The 20,632-nt window shown below is 39.0% G+C and overlaps 1 protein-coding gene across 2 annotated transcripts in view; it reads right to left on the minus strand.

The window, feature by feature from the left end:
• GPR158 (G protein-coupled receptor 158) overlaps window positions 1-20,632 on the minus strand; it is a 184,468-nt gene that overhangs the window by 91,856 nt on the left and 71,980 nt on the right. For both annotated transcript variants that reach the window (XM_040673575.2, NM_001257299.2), the window contains exons 3-4: window positions 16,771-16,873; window positions 11,947-12,164 (exon numbers count right to left, since the gene is read on the minus strand). In XM_040673575.2, the coding sequence (XP_040529509.1) occupies window positions 11,947-12,164; window positions 16,771-16,873 (321 nt within the window). The remainder of the gene's footprint in view (window positions 1-11,946; window positions 12,165-16,770; window positions 16,874-20,632) is intronic.

The following is a 20,632-nucleotide window of genomic DNA, read 5'->3' on the forward strand; positions in this document are numbered from 1 at the left end:
TCAGCTTAGATCAGCGTACCTTGTTCTCATCAAATCATAATGAATCTGCAGAAAAAGGAAAATCAGTGAAGAGGTAAATAATGTTCAAGTTCTGTTTCAGCCCATTCACATCCTTGTTGGTAATTTGAAAGTTGAAAATGTAAGATGATGATCATTAAAATCCTGGATCACTAAATAGCCTGCATTAAATTAATTAAAAAATGAAGATAAAGGAAGACAAAATGACATTGTGCTCTTCAAGAATACAATTCACGTTAGTACTGATACTAACGTGGCATACTGATATAGCAAGAGATCAATGGAATATATAAAAATCTGATGGATTAAAACACTGAATTACATAGCAGGAGGCAAGGCTCAGTCTACATGTTCTCCTGATTCAGTTTAGAAATAGCTTTGGAACACATTAATTGTATTTCAGCTTTCTTACTCAACATGGCATTGCCTATTACAGGAGACACTGCCACAGCTCACTAAAACAGTCTGTATAAATTGTAGCTCAATCACAGAAAGAAATAGTTTATGGTAAATTATGGGAGAAAAAACACCTTGACTTCAAGGCTCAAAACTCTTCATATCTTAGAGGAAACAAACTGAGAAAGATGTAATAAGAGAAGAGTTAAAATAAATTGAATAAAGAGAAAACAACTCATTATTCACATGACTGAGAAGGCAAATGAACTGTAGATGAAGATCATTATACTAATTTCAAATAAAAAAACCAAAAAACCTCACCATTCTGAAGGCTTTAAATCCAATGCCAGTTTATTTTATTCTCTTTCCCTTTATGAGAACCAAGTGGCTAAACTGCTCCAAACTTACAGCACCCCCCAGATGGTGACATTTTTTCATCTCTTCAAAGTTTATTATAGTAAAAGACCTCTTACTAAAAAGCTGAGATTAGGGGTTATATGTTTTCCTGAAAATAAAAGCACACTTACCCTTGAAGGAAATATTGCTGCGTGTATACAGGTGGGTTAAAGGTCCCTTCCAACCCAAGCCATTCTATGACCCTATAATTCTATATAATTTCATTTTTCTTCCTACCACTGTGTGGCAGAAAGACTCAGCCTCAAGTCAGCCTTAAGTTATTGTAGGCTCTGCACAAGAAGGTAAGAAAGACTGTCTTTCATCCACGACATGAGAGTTTAGCTAATGGACAACAGATGGGGAAGGACAGATGGGAAGAACAATGGAAAGACAAGGCAACAGTGCTTATTGTAACAAGCAGCCAGTACTCCTTGCCTATCACTGCTCCACCCATAGTCTTTGTAAACCCCTGAATCTGAACACATGATGTGGAGAGCAGTAGATGCTCTCATGAAGCCCCTGCCAGGCATGGGGAAAGCATGAGGGGTAAAGGAGGAATGTTAGAAAAACGTGGCAAGATGATGATGGAGGATGGTTTTGATATTTTTGCATCAAATAAAGGGCATGAGTAGAGAGGCAAAAGCTCATGGGGCATCTTGAAAACAAAGAACTCATGTACACTGCCCACAGAGTTATACAATGAGGACAAGGCAAAGCGGCAGGACAGAAACTTGCTTGTAGCGTCATAATGAATAGATACAAATAGGCCACGACTACATTTGCCAAGGCCAGTTGAAAGGACACTGCAGCAGCTAAGGCACAAGCAAGCAAGCTGAGGCAAGGATTTGAGCTCTGTGGGCTGACAGAAGACACATACATACTTGGGAACTCAGGAGCTCACTAAGACCTAGACATAGCTGGAGGCAAAGTGAGTCCAACAAGATGCTGGATAAGAAGGGGTTGCTACAGTAACTAAGGAAACAGTACCTGGGACATCTTTGAGGGAACTGGGAGGAAATCAAGGTTTCTTTTCAGTTATCCTGATACTGCTGAGAAGTTGTCAGAGGAAAACATAAAGATGTTATTCCAGATAGAGGGAAGGGATAGGGGAAGCAGAAAGCAAAAGCGCAGCACAAAGTCCTAAAGAAAAAACACTGTTTGAGATCTCTGGATCTCTGAACTTTGTGCTTTTACATAAAGTAATGATGAACAGAATAAAGAACAGGCATATGCTTTAGTCTGAATGACCTATCGTGGTTACAGTTAAATACAGTCTACAAACCTCTGCCCTGTCTACTGACCAAAGGCATGGACGCTCAGGGAATCCCTTACAGAATCTTTTTCCAGAGACAAAAACCTCATGAAGTCCATAATTGCCAATACTAAACTTTTAAGACTTGCAGGTTGAAAAGGCCCTCTGCTACAAGATGGGCTCATACTTGGAATAGCTCTTCTGAGCCTACACTTCCATGGTTCTAACAAAAAGAAGTCCTAGCTCAGACAGAGGTCTGCTCTTGGAAAGGAGGCATGCCAGAGTCTTTGTACATGTCACTAGGGACTTTGCTACTGCTATTGATTGAACAAGAAACATTCACAGCAGCATATAGCTCCAAGGCAAATAGCAGGATAAATAAATAATGTCACAGTTACTCTGCTGACACAACAGGAAGTCCACTCCCAACAAATCCGTAAATGTCTGTTCACAAGTCCAAATGAAATTTCAGGTAAATGCAACTACCCTGAAGTTATTCCATCAAAGAATCAGTGGCGAAAGCTTATCCTTGTGCGACAGTCCATCCAGTCTACACAACTTCCCTGAGAAGGGCACATATGCAAGAGTCATCAAGAACCAAAGACAGATGAACAAAAGACCTAGCAATTTGCTCAGTTTAGTATAATTTCTAGCTCCAAAACTGCTTTGGTGACATAATCTTATGGTATAATTTTTGTTGTTGCTGGGAAATACATTCTGAAATTCAAGGATTCAATTATAGTTATTTTACATTTACTTTAAAAGTGAAATCATTACGTAATACAATTAAACTTAGATTAGCGTTCAAGGCTACTACAGCCTCGTCTCCCTCTCATGACAGCTATCTTCCCAGCCAGCATCCTGCTTTGGAAGTGCTCTTAGCAGCTCCATTGACTTGAACAGAGGATATCTATGCTGCAGAGCTTTGTGGAACATCGGTGGAACAGAAATCAACAAGGATTCTCAGACTGCGAGGTTTTGAACAGCAAGACATTAAGTTTAAGAAGCTATAGGTCAGGGATCAGTCAGAAAACCAAAGTGGAGCAAATGTGTCATACTCCACTGCCAATTCCTGCCATTTCAAAGGCAACATACTGCCCTATAATCTTTCCATGCTTTCTGGATGGCCCCTGAGATATACCAATTCACCTTGTGGAGACAAAAGCTGACTTAATATGAAGATATAAAGAGAAGATTGTGGGTTTGGGATCCTTGGAGCTTCTTTTTTTTTTTTTTTTTTTTAATAAAGAAGGATTTTTTAAGATCTACCTTGTCCATTAGAGTGGACCTGGCCTGCAGTGACAGGACAAGGAGCAACAGGCAAAAACTGCAACACAGGAAGCTCCGTACAAACATGAAATAAGTTCTTTACTGTGAGGATGACAGAGCACTGGAATACGCTGCCCAGAGAGCTTTTGGAGTCTCCTTCTCCGGAGATGCTCAAAATGCAACTGGATGCATTCCTGAACTTCCCGGACATGTTCCTACTGTAAGGAACCTGCTTTAGCAGGGAGGTTGAACTTCATAATCCCCAGAGGTCCTTTGAACCCCTGCAATTCTGTGATTTTGTGATAAGCATTGCTCTTCGCATTCTCCCTTCCTCAGGAGACTGGATGGAAAACAATCAATACTTTTTTATATAGAGATCTTTATTTTCTTCACATGTCAGTCTGACCTGGAGCCTTCTGTGCATAAAGTGGAAATAAGTGCATTTTTCTGTTCAAAAGCACTTAATTCCCCTAAACCATGCATTAGAATGCAAATAGATACAGATGTGAAACCTTTGTGCTTGTGCAGTGAATGACACAACGCTCAACAAACAGGGCAATAATAACAACCGCTGCAGCCATGCTTGCCAACGTGCACTGTTTTTGGGAGCTCCAGCAGGCAGTACATCATTTCTCATTTTCAACTGCTAACACAGGCTAACAGCCTGCACACTTATCTTTTCAATATGGCATTCTGCAATTATTTATGTGAGAGTTAAAAAAGGTACAGCATCCCTACAGGCATATCTTAACTATGCAGAAAAATAGGAAAGGACATTTTATGATTTCTGTTTTATGAATAAAGGATATGAGAATTCCACTAAAAGCCATAGCTATTTTGAAAACAATATCATCAATGCCTTTAAAGCTGAAAGACTACAATAAACTTCCCTGAGAAATCAGAAGAAAGTAGGTTCTCACTCGAGGATGTGATAAAGAAATGATGCATAAAGCACTGCACAGAATGTGTATGTGCTGAGAAATGTCAGGTATGCCAACCAGAAGGGTATGCAAAGGCAGCCACTCCATCTGCAGAACATCTTTTCCTTCTATCAAGTTTCCACTTGAGATGAAATGTCAGAAATTGGTGTCTAGAGAGAAAAAAGTAGAATGTGCACCAAAGATGAAAGGCATCCAGGCAAAAGCACATCAACATGCCACTGTAGAGTTAAAAAAGAGGAAGGACTGGTTGATTTACATTAGAGAAAAGGTATGTTTGCAAAGCCAGCATGCTTTAATATTTAAAGATGTATCACACATCAATAGCTTGTGATTATCTCACGCTGAATTACTGCATCCTATCATAATTGCAGTAAGGGGGAAAAGAAATTCTTAATTTCTCAGTATGAGGAAGGGGAATTACAGCATTCATTTACTTGTTCTCTTTCCATCTATGTGGCATTTCATGCAGTGTTTAAAAGGGCGTTGTTTAAGGCCTATCTTCACAGTTTTGAAATCATATTTAGCAGAACCTTTAAATGGATTTACACCAGAGGGAACAATAGGAAAGCAGTAGTATAAAATCTAGTCCTCCTGAACTCCAGTCACTGGAAATCTGTATTCAACAAAGAGTAAAAATGACATAATGGGCAGTCAGTTGCTGTTATTTGCCACAGCTCCCTCAAGACAGATAAAATTATTGAAGCTTGTTGATTATTAGCTATGTGGCCTTGTTAACTGCAAGTTTTCATTTGATCAGCGCTCCATCTATGCTACACATTTTTTTTCTCCTCCCATTAAAAGTACTTCTTTAATTTATTTTTTGAGTTTGCAGAAATGGGAAACAAAAAATAATACAATAAAAAGTTGTTTAATTATAAATTTCTACTATTTGGGAGTGGACATGGTTTTGAATGGGGCAGAGCCCTTCATTTCAATGTGATCTACATCTGTCCTTTATCATTAATGCCAAATGACAATGTCATTCCAAACTGCTGTTTCGAATAATCTCTTCTAAACAATTACATATTATTTTTAAGATCCAAAACTAACCTTTCCAAGTGTGCTAGTTGCAGAAATTTTAATACGCTGGATTTGTATCCACATATATGCTAGGAATGTAGAAAGAACAGAACTAGGAAAGGTTTCCCAATGCCCATGGTTCCCCTATCCACACAGAAACCAGCAGCACAGCAGCAAATGGGAAGGATAGATTATGGCAGCTTGTCTTCAGTGCATCTTCTCTGAGGCCTTTTGTGCTGAGCTGAATGAGAGTTGGCAGCAAAGACCCAGTGTGAGCCAAGGCTAGTGGGCGCAGCATTCTCAGCTCTCCTTCATGCCCAGGGCTGAAGCAGCAGTTAGCCTCTGACACTCCAGGACTGAGGTCAGCCTCTCTGTTCTCTTTGCCAGTAGAAGTTCTTACCAGTTTTAAAGGCAATGACGATTCCTCACAGCAGCTGTATTCTACCTGATAGCCCTGTGTTTGAGTGGGCATGCCACTATGCAAACGTCAGTTATTTTTGGCTCTTCTTTCAGATTCTTTTGAAGACAGTTTGACAGCTCATGAGCACTTTTTCTTCTTTCTATAGTCCAGTACTTCTGGAAGAACTTGATTATGAGGAAGCCGGCTTCCTCTCCAAGGCTTTAGCAGACCTTTAGCCCTTGAAATCCTACTCTAACCTTGAAACAGAAGAATTTCTTAAGCATTTTGCTTCCTCCTTGTGCTGTCTAGCTCTGCTGCCCTCACATTGCATTTAATCAGTACTGCAGATGGTCACTCCCTTTTTGAGCTCTCCGTTGGTTCACATAACACTGCTCACATAGATGAATTTTCCTATTTTGTTGATTATTTTTTCTTTTAAAATCGTTGTTCAGCTTCTCAGTTTTGAGAATTTTTGTTTTAACATCAGCAATTTCTGTCCTTGCATATCCAGCTACTTTTGTTAAGTTAGCTTTACGCATTTTGGACCTGATTTTTGTAGCAATATTTGCATTATCCAGTCAATAATAATGGCATAGCACACAACATTTGCTACTGCTCATCTTGAGCTGATTTGTTTATTAATTCTTAAGACTTAGAGAATATTTTGTATGTTTTGTATCTCTGTACACAGCCACGAAGACCTGAGTCCACAGAACTGAAATGTTCTGCAAGATCCCTTCAGACAGTCTATCAAAGCCTTTTGCAAATCAAAGAAATAAGAGGAGCCTATTAGCTTATACACTCCTCTCCATTTGCTAGCACACTTTTTTAGTCTATCCAAAGCACTGAGAGCCTCAGTTAAGCCTGTTCCTTGTTCTGCATCCACTGTCGCTTTATGTCCCTTAGTATCATGCTGCAGAATCCTCGATGTCTCCCCAGCTGTGGCATTCAGCAAGATCATCCTGTTGGGGCACTCAGATAACAGACCAATGTTCCCACTGGTGAGGAAAAATCTCTTTCTCCCATGCTCCATTGCACAAATCCCTCTGTGTCATTAAGCTGCTGTTGTCAGGTTCCACCAGCATTTCTGATGGGATTTGATCAGTCTTCATCTCCTGGGAGTTTTTCAGCCTCTTACAGCTTGTGTTAATGTCATAATCAGGCATTTCAGCTTTCACTACTGTTTGCCATTGTGGTTGTCTACAATAGTTAAAGATTTATCTAAAGTGATCTGCATATTTGCTTTCCTGTCTGTATTAGCTGTGAATGTTATCCTCATTTTTGGCTTTGTTTGGCACATTTCTTCCATTTACTCCCCTGCTGAAATGCTTTGTCTTTTCCCACTATAGCAGCAGCATCTCCTTTATTTCTTACATTTTTCACATTTCTCTGTCTTTCACAACAATATGCTTTTCATTAGTGGTTTAGTTTCTTCTATTCCCTTTGCGCCTTCATTCATTTTTTCTTTTTCTTTTTTTACCACTTTGGAGTTCTCCCTCTTGGCTTTTCTCTCTCTGCAAAGGGACGCATTTTCTACTTGTTCTTTTCTCCATTTATGAGTCTTGCAGTTTAGTACCACTGCTGCTGAGCTAATCTCAGTGCTGCTGAGTCACTTTCACCCATGTCTGACAAAGCCTCAAATAATTCCTCAGCACCAATCTGAGCTTTCTCCCAGTGTCTTCCTGTAGTTCCATTTTGTACTGTTTGCCAGCGCTGGCTAACACTTCAAGTCACCAGCTTCGTTTATAGGTTGGCAATGAAAGATTTTGGTCAGTGCTGCCAGTGATAGCTTGCCATAAGTATGGCTTGGACAAGTGCCTTAGATTTTAATTTGTCTCTTGTCTACTTTGTTTTGCCATCTACCAAATGCAACTGTGCAAGTTTATTTGTGTAACTACAATGATTTCAAGATCAGAAAGGAAGCCTAACTTGATGACTCTTTGACAGAAGAATGGCTTTCTGACTCCGAATCCAGTGTCCCATCCCAGGGCATGGTTTGTATTGCATTAATCAATACATACAACAGCAGAGGGTCCTTCCTGCTCTGTCCTCCATTTACAACAATAAGCAGTATGGATTTCCAGAACCAGATGTTTCACCAAACCCACTGTGATTAAATAACCAACATGATTCCTGCTAAACTCTTTTTGGATTGATTTGTACTTTGGAGTCCATTATACTCTGTGCCAATGGGTGACATAAAGCAATTATAAATTGTGTAAAATGTCTACTTTACTCTTTTTAACCACTTGAAAGATCTGTCGAACTCCCTGTAGTTATATCTCAGAAAGAACAGTGACTGTGTGCTTACATGTCACCATCTCCCCACCTTATAAGATTCTATACCACATTTGCTGCACTGTTTTTAACTCTGTCCTCTCCCATACCTACAAGAAGTGCAGCTCACCTAGCCCCTTGAGGTCATCATTTTTAAGAGTTTTTGTCAGTGGACCTGGGAAAAAGTACTCTCATTCTTAATAATAATCCACCTTCACAGAGCTATAAATACATTCACAAGGAAATCACATTCTCACAGAAGTTTACATCCCACACTTATTCACAAATCTAGTAGCTCTGTTCTTTATTAACATTTCTATTAATTTCTCAGTGTGCAAGTTGGACCTACTGATCTGTAGCTCTTGCCATCATTACTGGCAGTCTCTGTAAGTGCAGATGTCACATTTCCTATCTTCCATTCCTCCTCTACTGCTATTAGTGTATGCAGTGGCTTATTCCACAGTAAATATTTCAGTAGTTTTGTAGAGGACTTTTCTGGAACTCTAAGGAGAACTACCTGTGTGACCTACAGTAGAGTACTAGCTTTAGCAGGCAGGTTGGACTTGATGGTCTCTCAAGGTCCCTTCCAACCCCTGCAATTCTGTGATTCTGTGACAGTTCAAAGAATCCTTAAGAAGACTCTGAAGTTCTTCCAGCACTGGCTGACTTCCAGAAGCCAGTCATCATCATGCTGATTTATACCATTCACTTTGTCAAGATCCTCCAGTCATGGAAACACTTTGATTGTAGATCATTATTTTTACACCCTCAGTCACTAATAAAGATCATGTCAGAAGGAAAACTGTATCTTCATCTTCTGCCAATAATGTTTTGGAAGTAATTGTTGAAGTCATCTCTGTTCTCAGTACTGTGATCTTTGGGAATGGAACAACAGATCTTTTACCAACAGCTGATGTTTTAGTAACTGTTTTAGACCTAGCATATATTCCATGCTCTTGATGAAACAAAGTCAATGAGAGACTCTTCCACAGCAGTTTCCACTATGAGTACCTTTCAGTCTTCATGTGTGTAACCACTATGATCTGCGTAGTTGAGGGATTTCTTCTCTTTTCTAAAATACTTGCAACCTGCATCTGCTCTTCCAGATATGTTGACTCCTCCATTGCAGTCTAAACAGCCCTTGTGGACTTCTTCTATTCTCTCTGAATTATAGCTGCCGGGGATGGTTTTTCCCAACCCGCTTTTTCCTGCTAAACTTAAACTTGGCTTTTTAAAATGAACATTTACCAGAAACTCCCATGAAGTACAAGCATTGAGTAGTGCTCTCTTTTGCACACTTTTACTGGAGTGGTAACCTGACTCTGCTTGGTTTCCCTTTTTACTGACCATATTTTATTGATCAACTGCAATACAAAAACACAACATATCTACATTCCATTCATTACAGCACTGGGGGGTTAATTTAATACTTTTAAATTCTGATCACTCTCTTTTGCATTTTAAAGATTTTGAAGATTATTTCCTAATATGATAGCGCTGTATAGTTCTTATATTAAAAATAACTTTTTCTAGTTATTTGAATATTATAGTGCTACTTATCTGAATGTTGTGAGAGAGAATCCAATAAATGCTTTTCTGTCAGCCACCCAGCACATGAGCTGTTTAACATAGTAATTCAATCACATATAGATATACTAACCTAATTATGGTTTGTTCCACTAACAGATGGAAGTTCTCAAAATGCATATACTTTCAATACCTCAATAGCTGTTCTTTCATGACTTTTTCTCCCTTGGTGGAGAATACACAGTTACCAGTGTATACCAGGAATAGACAGTTACCAGTGTTCATGCCAATTTTCTGTCATTCTGTCAAATGCAACCAGCAGTTTTCTTATGTAAATACTTATTGTTCTCAGTATATTTGCCCTTCATAAAGCTACCCATTTCATGTTAATCACAGAATATTTTTCTCTTTTAAAAATCGTGCTGTACCAACAAGATAAAGAACATAAAAGGAATCCAAGAGGAAAAAAAAAACTCAGATGACTGACATGAAAAGCACTGGAACATCTATTTTTCAGTTTCTATTCCTTGAAAACATTGATCACACAAGAAAGGACTTTTAATCATCGTATTACTTTTTGTCTTATTTTTCTTTGTCTTTTCTTTGTGAGATACCCATTTAGAACAAAGTCAATTCTATTCGAAGGTAGCAAAATAATAATTGAATCCATCTCTGTCCAACTGAATGAAATGCAATGTCTCAATGACATTACTTTTCTTTCTGGATGAATATTCTGTTTTAGGCCTGATTCACATGTTCAAATGTCATGGAAAATCTTTCAAGGTAACAGGTAATCTGGAAAAAAAAAGCAGGCTTATGTTTTTTTATAACTACTGAAAAGTTCTTTACGAAACAAGGAAAGGTGTGTATATGCCTCTTAGTTTATGTTGGTACTAAATCGTCAGAGATCCTGTCTGCTTCTTTACTTGATTCTTACTTTGGAGGAATGGTTGATTGCCACAAAAGTAAAAATGTACGTTTCTCAATTAGTAGATTTTGTAAAATAGAATATTTCTGTATGTGCTTAATAAATATTTATTTTTTAAAAGCAGTGAACGTGTGCAGGAAAACATATCTAAATATTCATATGAAAGAGCGAGAGCATGTTTCATTTCATTCATAAATTTCTTATAAAATAATCAGTACATCATTGAGAAAAGAAATCAAGGCAGACTTACAAGAGCTGAACATGAAGTAATCTACTGTTTTCACTTTGCAGAACTAGAGAGGAAAGTCTTACTCATGAGGAACACTTCTTTCATCATGATGATTATTTTACACAGCCAACAAAAGCAAGTAACATTACTGTGAGGACTAAAATGTCTTAGAATTGGAAAGAAATTCTTCTGCTAAGTTAACATTAGGCAACTAAATAAATGCCTATAAAACACTTTTCGTAATGAAAAGCTTTATAAATACAATTAAGTCAGTAATTTGAATCATTTGATGCAATTTCATTAAATGCAAAGACTGTCAGAATCAGAGAAAAGAACAGAAAAAAAAAAAGAATGTTACTGTTCATTCTGTGATTTCCTGCCAGGATATTAAAGTCTTTCAAAATGAACCACACATTTGTAACACAGACAGTGTAGGATTAGGAAGACTGTGGGATCAAGTGTTCCAAAAACCAAAATGGAAATGCTTATCTAGTTATGGAAAATGGATGCTATTAATTTCAACAATACAGCATATTGTGTGCACACCTACATCTTCCAAATGTAGGTAGTGAATATGCGCCAACTTCCATTCATTTCTTCTTAGTAAATTGGAAGTTTCATAGAATAGTCTGCATTTACTGAGGCAACAGTGAGATTGCATGAGATATTACATATAAATCTATTTTGAGTGAGGTAAAAGCAGAAAGTTCATTAGACTAGCAGATACTACATAACTGTAGTATCAACAGTTTACAGACTCTCCGTAATACATTCATACTTCAGAAAAAAAAATAACTACAGAATCAAGTTTAAACTCCCTTGGAACTAGAATTATTTAGAGCAATTTCTCTTTGATGCAATTACCGTGCAGCTAGTGTCACAAATATATTGAAACCAGACACGCTTCCCAGCAGTGGTGAAACAGCCAGACACTTTCAGCATCCAGAGACTACAAATCCCACATACCTCCTTGGTTCTTGCATAATTGGTCTGACTTTCCAAAATGACTTCAAACACAGTAGGTTTCTTTGATTTTTACTGACCATCTATAAATATAAGGAGATGTCGCTGGGAGACAACTGCTCGGCATTTTTTCAAAAATTACATAAACAATTTAGGTTCCTTCTTGCTTGCAGCAAAGCATTCCTGTTTGGAAATCTCATCTTCTGAAAAACAGTTGTAATCCTTACCCCAAAATTTTACTGTCCTCCAAATGAGAAGCTGTACACCTAACATAAATGAGCCTGTACCACACAGTGAGCAAGAAGATTAAAGTTAAACAAGGCTGCTTACCTTTGCCTTGCGAAAATGGTAGACTACCAGCATGCTTATGAAGTCCAGCAGCATACAGAGCGTTTGGAATGAGATGATAGCAAGCCGTAAATACTTGTCCTCCTGTGCATAGCAGGGAGTATCATCTTTACAATTAGAACATCCTTCCCTGCAGGGCAGGCAGGTGTAGACTTCCTCTGACAAGTCCCCTCCAGAAAAGCGATTATCTGCATCCTTTCCTGAAAGTATGAAGTGGGGAAGGGGAGGCAACTTTAATTGTACAGGATAGGCAGCTCATTCATACAGGAGCAAAACAGTTCTCTGCTTACTCCCCTTGCCTCCCTGATCTCCTCTTTCATTAAAGAAATAAATTAGCTTGCCAGGGCTGCTTTTGTCAGTTCACCTCCTCTGTCACATTCAGAAAACACAGATCAATTCAGACATGGGGGAAAGTGGGTTTATCAAATGCATTCCCACTGTATTTAAGATGGGCAAAATTGGCAGAGAACATTCCTTGAAGGATACTTCTGAATGGAAGAAAACTACATCAAAGATTTAGGAGCAAGGACACAATTTTACACAGGCACATGAAGAACAGACCCATCAACTACCTAATGTTTACAGTACAAGCTCCAATCCTATTTGAGATTGTTTCTGAATTTCATAAAGACACTCTCTAGTGAAATAATTAGCTTCAAATCAGACAAAACCCCTCTTAATTAACATTTATTCGGCAAACTGATATATGATTGCACTATTCTGTGCCCAGATCAAAACCAGCACATTTACACTATACAGATACATAAATGTGTAATTTTCCACAGTTCACAGAAACACAGTAGAAAACTTCAAAATCCAAGAGCCAATTTAATATCTTGTCTGTGAAAATCAGCTGTTCCTGAGCTGACATCTGACCCATCAAAGCACACCCACCAACAGAGCATCCAGGAGCAATTCTGCTCTTCCTGATCTGTAAAAACTTGCCTGTAAAACCCTACATGACTGCTTACACTGCAGGAAAGTGATAGAAGAAAAGGGTGAAGGAAAGAGGAGAAAAAACAAACTAATGTTAAATAAGAAAGCAGAATTTGCAGAAAATTCTTAATATAAACAAGACAAGTTTTGGAGCTTCAAAGAATGTGGCTTAGAGAATCAGAGAATACGGCTGAAGGCAAATAAACGGTGTTTTAAAAACCATGATAGCTCCTCTTGTTTTGCACAAGGCCAGAGAATTGTTCCAACATTTTTGGTCAAAACTCTCCTTCTCCAGCAGAAAAATCAGTGAAGGCAGTAAATCCCACATTATCTAGTCTTAATTCAAGAGACAGAATATTTCAGTGACGTTTCACATACATACGTTGGTGTATGAAACTCTCTTCAGACTTTCAATTTGAAACATTTGAAACTGAAGGTTATCTACAAGAGTAATTGCTTCTTCTTTTCTCAAATGTATGTATGAATGCGCAGGAACACATCTTCTGGCAGGCAAAGCTTGAGAAGGGCACAAAGCAGCCATATACCCCAGTCTGTTTGTTTGGTGTGCTGTTCCAGCAGCCCTGTCCTCTTAGCTTTTAGAGAAAGGTGCTTCTCTCACAAATCCTGCAGTGAGAACACGCTGGTATTTATTTTTATGAAGACAGAGGATTTCTCTTTGGAGAATCCAAACTGGAAGGCCCTCCTGGGACTGGGAACACAGCACTGTTAGACACAAGTCCCATACTCAGACACAAGAGGTGTACAAGCACCTTTTTCTGAGCAGATTCCACATCCAAAAAGCAAGAGCTGAAGGGAATCTCTGCAATTTTAGGTTGAATAAAGCAGCACACTTCTACTAAGGATATTCCAATGCAAAAGTGATTAACCTGTGAGGCAGAGAACTAAGTGCTTGGAGATAACCGCTATGAAAATGTTAAAATGAATGTATTCACAAATTAATCTATTCTACCTATACTAATACTGCTTCCTCAAAGTGAGCCATTAGGAGAAAGTGCATAATCATGTACTCAAGCAATTCCAGGTTAATGCAACTTGTATAATTTTTCTCATATCTTTTTCTAAAATCAGTTTCTGCTAAGATTGAGTCACAAACCCTACGTGAATATGGCTTGAAAATCCGTTATGGTCACAAACTTTATGTTCTTTATTTCTTAAAAGTTCAACGCTGAAAGCTGATCAAAAGAGAGACTAGACATAATGCAATAACTCTGTGCCCTATTAGTACCAAGGGTCCTCATTAAACAATTCAGCAGAAAAGAGAGAAGTTTTACATATTTTGGCACTGCCAGTTCTGAAGCCTAAACTCAGCTTTGAAAGGAAAACAGCTCTCCTACCTGACTTCCTCATTGGTAAAAGAATGGTACAAATTTCAACCCCTGTTCCATACACAGTTCTGGAGCCTGCAGCATGAAATGTGCAACCTCCTGGGGAGTAGCAAAACTGTACTCTTCAAGTTAGAAAAGCAGAATCTTTCCTACTGAGGACACTGTTTATGCAACATTGCATCTCAGTGTTCAGGTCTCCAGCTGAGTTTGCTGAGGAGGCAGACGGGCAATCTTTGAAGCCTGCCCGCTGAGCAAACTGCATAGCCTGTCAAACATCCCTGCAAAGCCATTTTGTACAGCTGTCTTTCAGACTCAGCCCAAACGCTCATCCGGACCTAAAGAAAACCTTGTTTAAACCTTAAAACTCTGTCACTTCAGGCACAATGTGCAACTGCAGTTAAACATGTTTTGTTGCAGAATCCCACCATCAATGAGGAATGCTTCCATTTCAAGATACAACAACTGAATTCAATTTTTCAATTCATGGAAGTACAAAAGTGATCAGTTTTCCTATCTACTTTCCTATTTACATCTTATCTTGAGACCTTCAAAACTTTCCTGCCTCTTGATTCTAATCTTCCAGGAATATTTCCTGAACCATTAACATTTCTACTCAGTTTCATCTCTCTTATCAGACCTCACCAACCTAATTCCAAACAAAGATTGTCAGGTCAGACAGTTTCTGTCAAAACTACTTGTAGTATTCATGTCTAGAATCCCTGCATTAGTATCAGTTTGAATCTCCAAATATATAGTTCAGCCATTTTAACCATCTTTCTTTTTACAGAATGCAGTTGGATGACAGGGCTAAGTTCTGAGAAAATTTCAGTCTAAGATATTTAAAAGCAAAATCTCTGACCTAAGTTAGCCATGTAGGCTCCTCCTTCTATCGCACACAGAGAAAAGGGGTTATTTGCATGAAGAGTTAATCCCTCCATCTAAAGACAAGTTTCCAAAGCAGCAGGACTACTCTCCAGGGGAGCCATGCTCTCCCTACTGACTACAGTGGAAACCAAGATGACTAATACATGTCATGCATCTGCACTTCAGACAGCTGACATAAGATAAAAATCCCATCCCTTATGATCAGTGGTGTTACCATCTCTAGCCTTATTATTTTTGTGCATTTTTTGGCATTTGATATGATAAAAAACTAAGAATGATTTTTTTTATATGCTCGTTCAAAGAGTTAAATCCTAATTCCATCATAACTCACTGCACCGCAGGAGCAACCAAGCATCATTCTTACACTACTAAAAGATTCATACAGAGCCCAGAGAAAAAAAAAAAACTACCACAAGGGTGACTTCTACAGCATTCCACAATATGAAAAGAGAAACAGCTGCTCACCAGGTAAATTTCTAAATAAACACTGTGCTATTTATGCAATATATATTTACAGGAGACCTAATATAGGCTGCTAGGGGTGAGATATCTTGGCCAATTTATACCCAAACCAGATCAGATCAATAAAAATGGGTCATACTCTGATACAGAAGGAATACATTTCTGAGACTCATGACTGCAAATAAACATGAAATTTGAAAGCTTTCATAATGTTAAAAAGCTACCTGTCTTTCACCTAAACTCACCAACACTTTTTCAATAAGAAAGCAGAACTTAAGGAAGGAACTTAGAAACGTTATTTGCAGCTCTTGAGTTCACACGACATAATATACTTAACCCAATTATCAGGCACACTGTAACATGCAGCAAAGAATCTGGGGAAGGGATTCACTGGCAAAGTAGGAGGCAGAGCAGGATGCCCCATTACACCTTCAAGGAATATCTTTGCACTTGTGACTGCAGTATGAACTGCACTAGTATAACTGCAACAATTTTAGCACAGTGGTTATATCTTGGTGGTCATACTTTCATACGATGAAAGTAGTAGACAGCACCTTTGGAGATGCTTGTTTACATGTTTTCCCTCAGTATCAACTGAGTTCTGTTTCCTTACTTCCCTTAACTCAGTCTAAGTACCAAACACTGTGCTTTCCAGAAAGCATAGGCTGCATGCCTTCCGTACTGTACCACCAGGCAGACTCTCAGAGCTGACCCATCTCTAATTCCCTATTTGTAGGAATTAGAGCTTGAATGTGCTCCTTTAGATTCTCCTTTGAACATGAGGTAAAATTAAAACAATTAAAGCACTTACAAAGCCAGAGACCAGAGCATTCCAGTTTTCCCTAACAAAGGAGAAAATTGCTAGATTAAATTTCTCAATACTTTTGCTTGAACATAGATGCCAGAAATCTTTACTTCCCTATAGCAAGACTTCTTTTCATATTTTTAAATTTATTTACAAATCAAATATTCTTAAAGTGGGTATGTTTTACAGGATCCTCAAGAGTATCACAAATGACAAACCAAAGAGCTAGAACTCCTTAAGTGATTATATAATCTGAGAGTTGCAAACCACTGGGATTTCACTGTATAACCCTGACTAGGATAAAAAGGAGCCCTGCATTATTAATGCTCTCTCTGCTTTTTTTTTCCCCCTAACTCAAGCAAAGGCACTTACTCTGAAAGCTGTTCACTGAGAAGATGTTGGGATGATAGAATCCCTCCTTGCAAATACATTTGTAGGCTCCAAGCACAAATCCAAGACCTTTAATTGGCAAGCACTGTGAGAAAAGAAAAAAGAAAAGTAATGCAAATGATCATACAATGACATACTCAGATGTACGTTCAAGCATAAGAAAAACATTACAAGATACAGTGAGCAGACTTCGAAGAGGTGCCCCTACCAGTCTTACAATATTTTCTCTGTGACTTTTCCCATAGCCATATATCACTCCATTTCTTTTTCCTTGCAGCTAATTACTAGTAAAAAGCAGACTTATAAAACAACCTTTCCCATGACAGTTGAAATGAGTGCCAAATAGACTTCTGTCCATGTGAAGCGGGACACAGTTACCAGGCTACATCCACAGTATGGTTGAGCACAGGCCTATAATTAAGTCCCAGGCCCAAATCCCACCTCAAACATGTGCTGAGCCAGCCTCTGGAAGACAGGAGACACATCCATCCCAGGCAGTGTCTGCAGAGCACAACTCTGAGCACACTAAGCTGCATCTGCCCTGGCCTCCAAACCCTCACCAGCAGGGCAGAGGGGGTTCGTAGTGCTGGGGCTCACAGAGGATGGAAGAGCATGGATGGCTGTGGCACACCTAAGGACCTTCTGCAGGCTGCAAGATAGGCTGGGATCAGGGCAGACCCCCTGACTGGCAACCATAAATTGGTGGAGATTTACAAAGTTGAAACAAAGACAGAAACTGGTTAAACAAAATGGCTATGGCCTAAACCTGATCAAGGGCAATGACAGCAAACAGGTACTGAGTGGGAGCTACACACTTCTCTTCTTCTTCTCTTGCCCCTTTTCAAGGAAGTAACACATGAAACAAGTTTTACTTTAACTCAGATTCATTTTTGCTAATTCTAACATGAAGACCAACACAGCAAATTTCTGACAGTGACAGAACATCTACTGTCAGACCATTTCTGTACAAGAAATAGGTTGTGACCAGCACAGAGAAAAGGGTTTGGCAGTAATGAAAGCAGAAATGCTGGTAAAATCATTTCTCCCCAGTAATGCATGTATCATTCTACCAGATCAAAGTAGGCTACCGTGCTAGATGCCCGTCCCACCAATACAGGCACCAACACACAGGTACCAATTTGCTGCTGTGAATAGGAAGTACATAATCGTACTTCCTCAAGGAAAAACTGAATGATCTAAGTAAAGCACCTTCTGCCCTCTCAATTCTGCCCCCAGTTTCACTTGTTTGCAACTGACTGTGACTTCAGGGTATGTTTAAATCTCTGCCTGCCTATGTCTGGGAGGAAGGTGCAGAAGCAGGGCTTAGTAAAGGAAGATCTGAGTTTCAAAAATCAAAGGCAAACCAAGAGAGTACTTAAGGAAAGCTCAAATATTTATCTTGAATTTCAGCTTTGTGGCATAATCCTGCCCAACACTGAGAAAGCCACCTGGCTTTTTTTGCCCTCAAGTGGGCCGAGCCGTCTCTTTCCAGATGCACAGTGCCAAGCACAGTACATCAGTGCGGACCAGCAGGTGCTACTGGGAAACAAGTAAGCAGGAAACCAGCATGCACAAACACCAAAAATTCATTCAGCCTGTGTAAACATGGAAGTGGGAAAAAAAGCAAAGAGAAGACCCAAATCATTTTTCTTCTCACTTCATCTTCTGCAGAAAGGAGACTGTTGACAAGGTGGAGGACTGGAGAAATCAAAACGCGTAAATCCAATGACAACAAAGCCTCTTTTAGCCAAGCACAAAAGAAGCAGCTACAGAAGGAAAAAGAATGCATGAATTCTGTCATCTCCAGCACCTTTCAGTCATTGTGCTTCAGGAAATGTATTTCAGGGGAAAATTCTGTTCTCGCTTTCTGGCTTCTTCCTTTACAACATGAAGGTACACGCTGCTGTAGATAACGCATTTTCTTTCTGAAGCCAACAAAGAAAAGAGCAAGCTTCAGCTGAATCCTGCAAACACCACAGCACCCCCAGGACCACAGCCACAATACATTCTCACTGCACAAAATCTTCACATTACAATGCGTCACAGGCTCATCAATCTGCTCTGTATAAAAATGAACACTTTTTACCAATGATCCTTTCACATACATCCAATATTCATACCAACAGCAGTTCATAACTTCTCTGTTTTATTGTTCCTAACCAGTACAGAACTTGAAAATGAACAGAGTATTTCAAAAGCTGCTATCGTCTTTGATGTAAGATATCATCCTTGTTTCCAGTCCTTGGCAGCTGTAGTGTACAACCACTGGTCAAAATCTATTTCTTGCAGTCCATATACTCCCAAGAAAGACATAAAAGACATCAGAAGATCAATCTGTTGAAAGGAGAGGAGGAGAGAAAGCAAGCCTGGATCCCTCCAGAAAGCAGTAACAGTTTCACACTGTACTCAGAGACTACTAACGTTGAATGGAAATAGAGCTATTTACAGTTTATTTGTTGTGTTTTGTTTTGTTGTTGTGTTGGTTGTTTTTCCTTAAATAAATTGCAGCAGCAAAGCAGAGAAGAATATGGAATATCATATGGCCAAAAAGGGGAAAATACTTCTAAAAAACTACCCTCTTCTTGAAAATGATTTACAAGTTACTAAATATTATGGAGATCTTAGTTCTCCTAAGGCTCTGCAGGGTATTAGGGGAAGAAAAAAGAAACCACTAAAAATGCAGCCAGCCTTGACTGCCTTGACTGTGAATATTTCAAATTTTTCAAAGCACAAGAGCAGCTTTCAAAATCTGTATTTCTGCATGCATACATGATAAGGATGACTGCCTCGCCTAAAGTCAACTCCTTGTTCAAAGACTGGAGTAAGATTAAAGTAAAGACGTGACAGAGAAAGTTTAACAGAAACATGACAAGTCAAACCACATTTCCTTGCAGTGGCATTGGGCGGCACGGGTGCAATTTCTGGAAGATCCTGTATAAATAAGGGTTGATTTATGCCTGGTACATGAATGCAGCTGGAGCGGATAGGAGTCCTGTGAGAGTGTGGGGGCTCCTTTCCCACTGCTTACTGCACTGTCAGGGACACTCACGTGGGGAAAGGAACGAGAGAAGATAGAGTAAAATTCTGTTCACTGAAGTCGGTAACAGTTTTATCATTGAAAAGGATTTAACTGCTATATTTGCTCACTTCATTTACTCACGCTGAGCAAGATTTCATTTTGAAATGTGTTTGCAGCCTCCTCAGAAGTCTGCAGCACCCTTGGCCTTGTGTACGCACCTGGGAGCCAGCAGCTTGCCTCTGGGCTAACGCTACTCACAAGCTTCTTCTCTTCAAATGCATTTTATTTCAAAAGGAAATGATAGAGCTGGTCAATCCATCTCCCGCATTTCAGGGTTACTTGGTAGGCTCCCATAACTTTTATCCTCTCTCCCAAGTGCATCATTGCAGATCTTTCTTTTAATAAAATTCAAATTTGAGAATGTGTTTCCCAGCAATGACGTACTTACATAATGATGGCAAATTGCTTAAATCCTGAGTCAGACAAAGCAATAGCTGATCTGATTCAGCTTGCAGCAAAGGAAGGCATCAGGAAAATATTTGTCATAGGTGAGTAAGTGATGGTTTGAAGCTTTGCTAAAAACTCCATGCTGCTTCTTAATGCCATTTCTCATAATTCTGATTTTGTTCAGCTATAGCTCCAGTGTAAGTAGTGATAGTAAGGAGTTGCAGCTCATTCACACCAGTAATTAGAAACTACATGTGATCATGAAAGCTATTATTAATCTTAGCTATAAGTCAAAACACTCTTGAAACAGAAAAGGCTATTAGCGATATGTATTTTATTAGGATACTTTGGCTACTAATCATAAATCATAAGCAGAAA

The sequence above is a fragment of the Gallus gallus genome, chromosome 2 (assembly GCF_016699485.2).
Source record: "Gallus gallus isolate bGalGal1 chromosome 2, bGalGal1.mat.broiler.GRCg7b, whole genome shotgun sequence".
Lineage (NCBI taxonomy): Eukaryota > Metazoa > Chordata > Aves > Galliformes > Phasianidae > Gallus > Gallus gallus.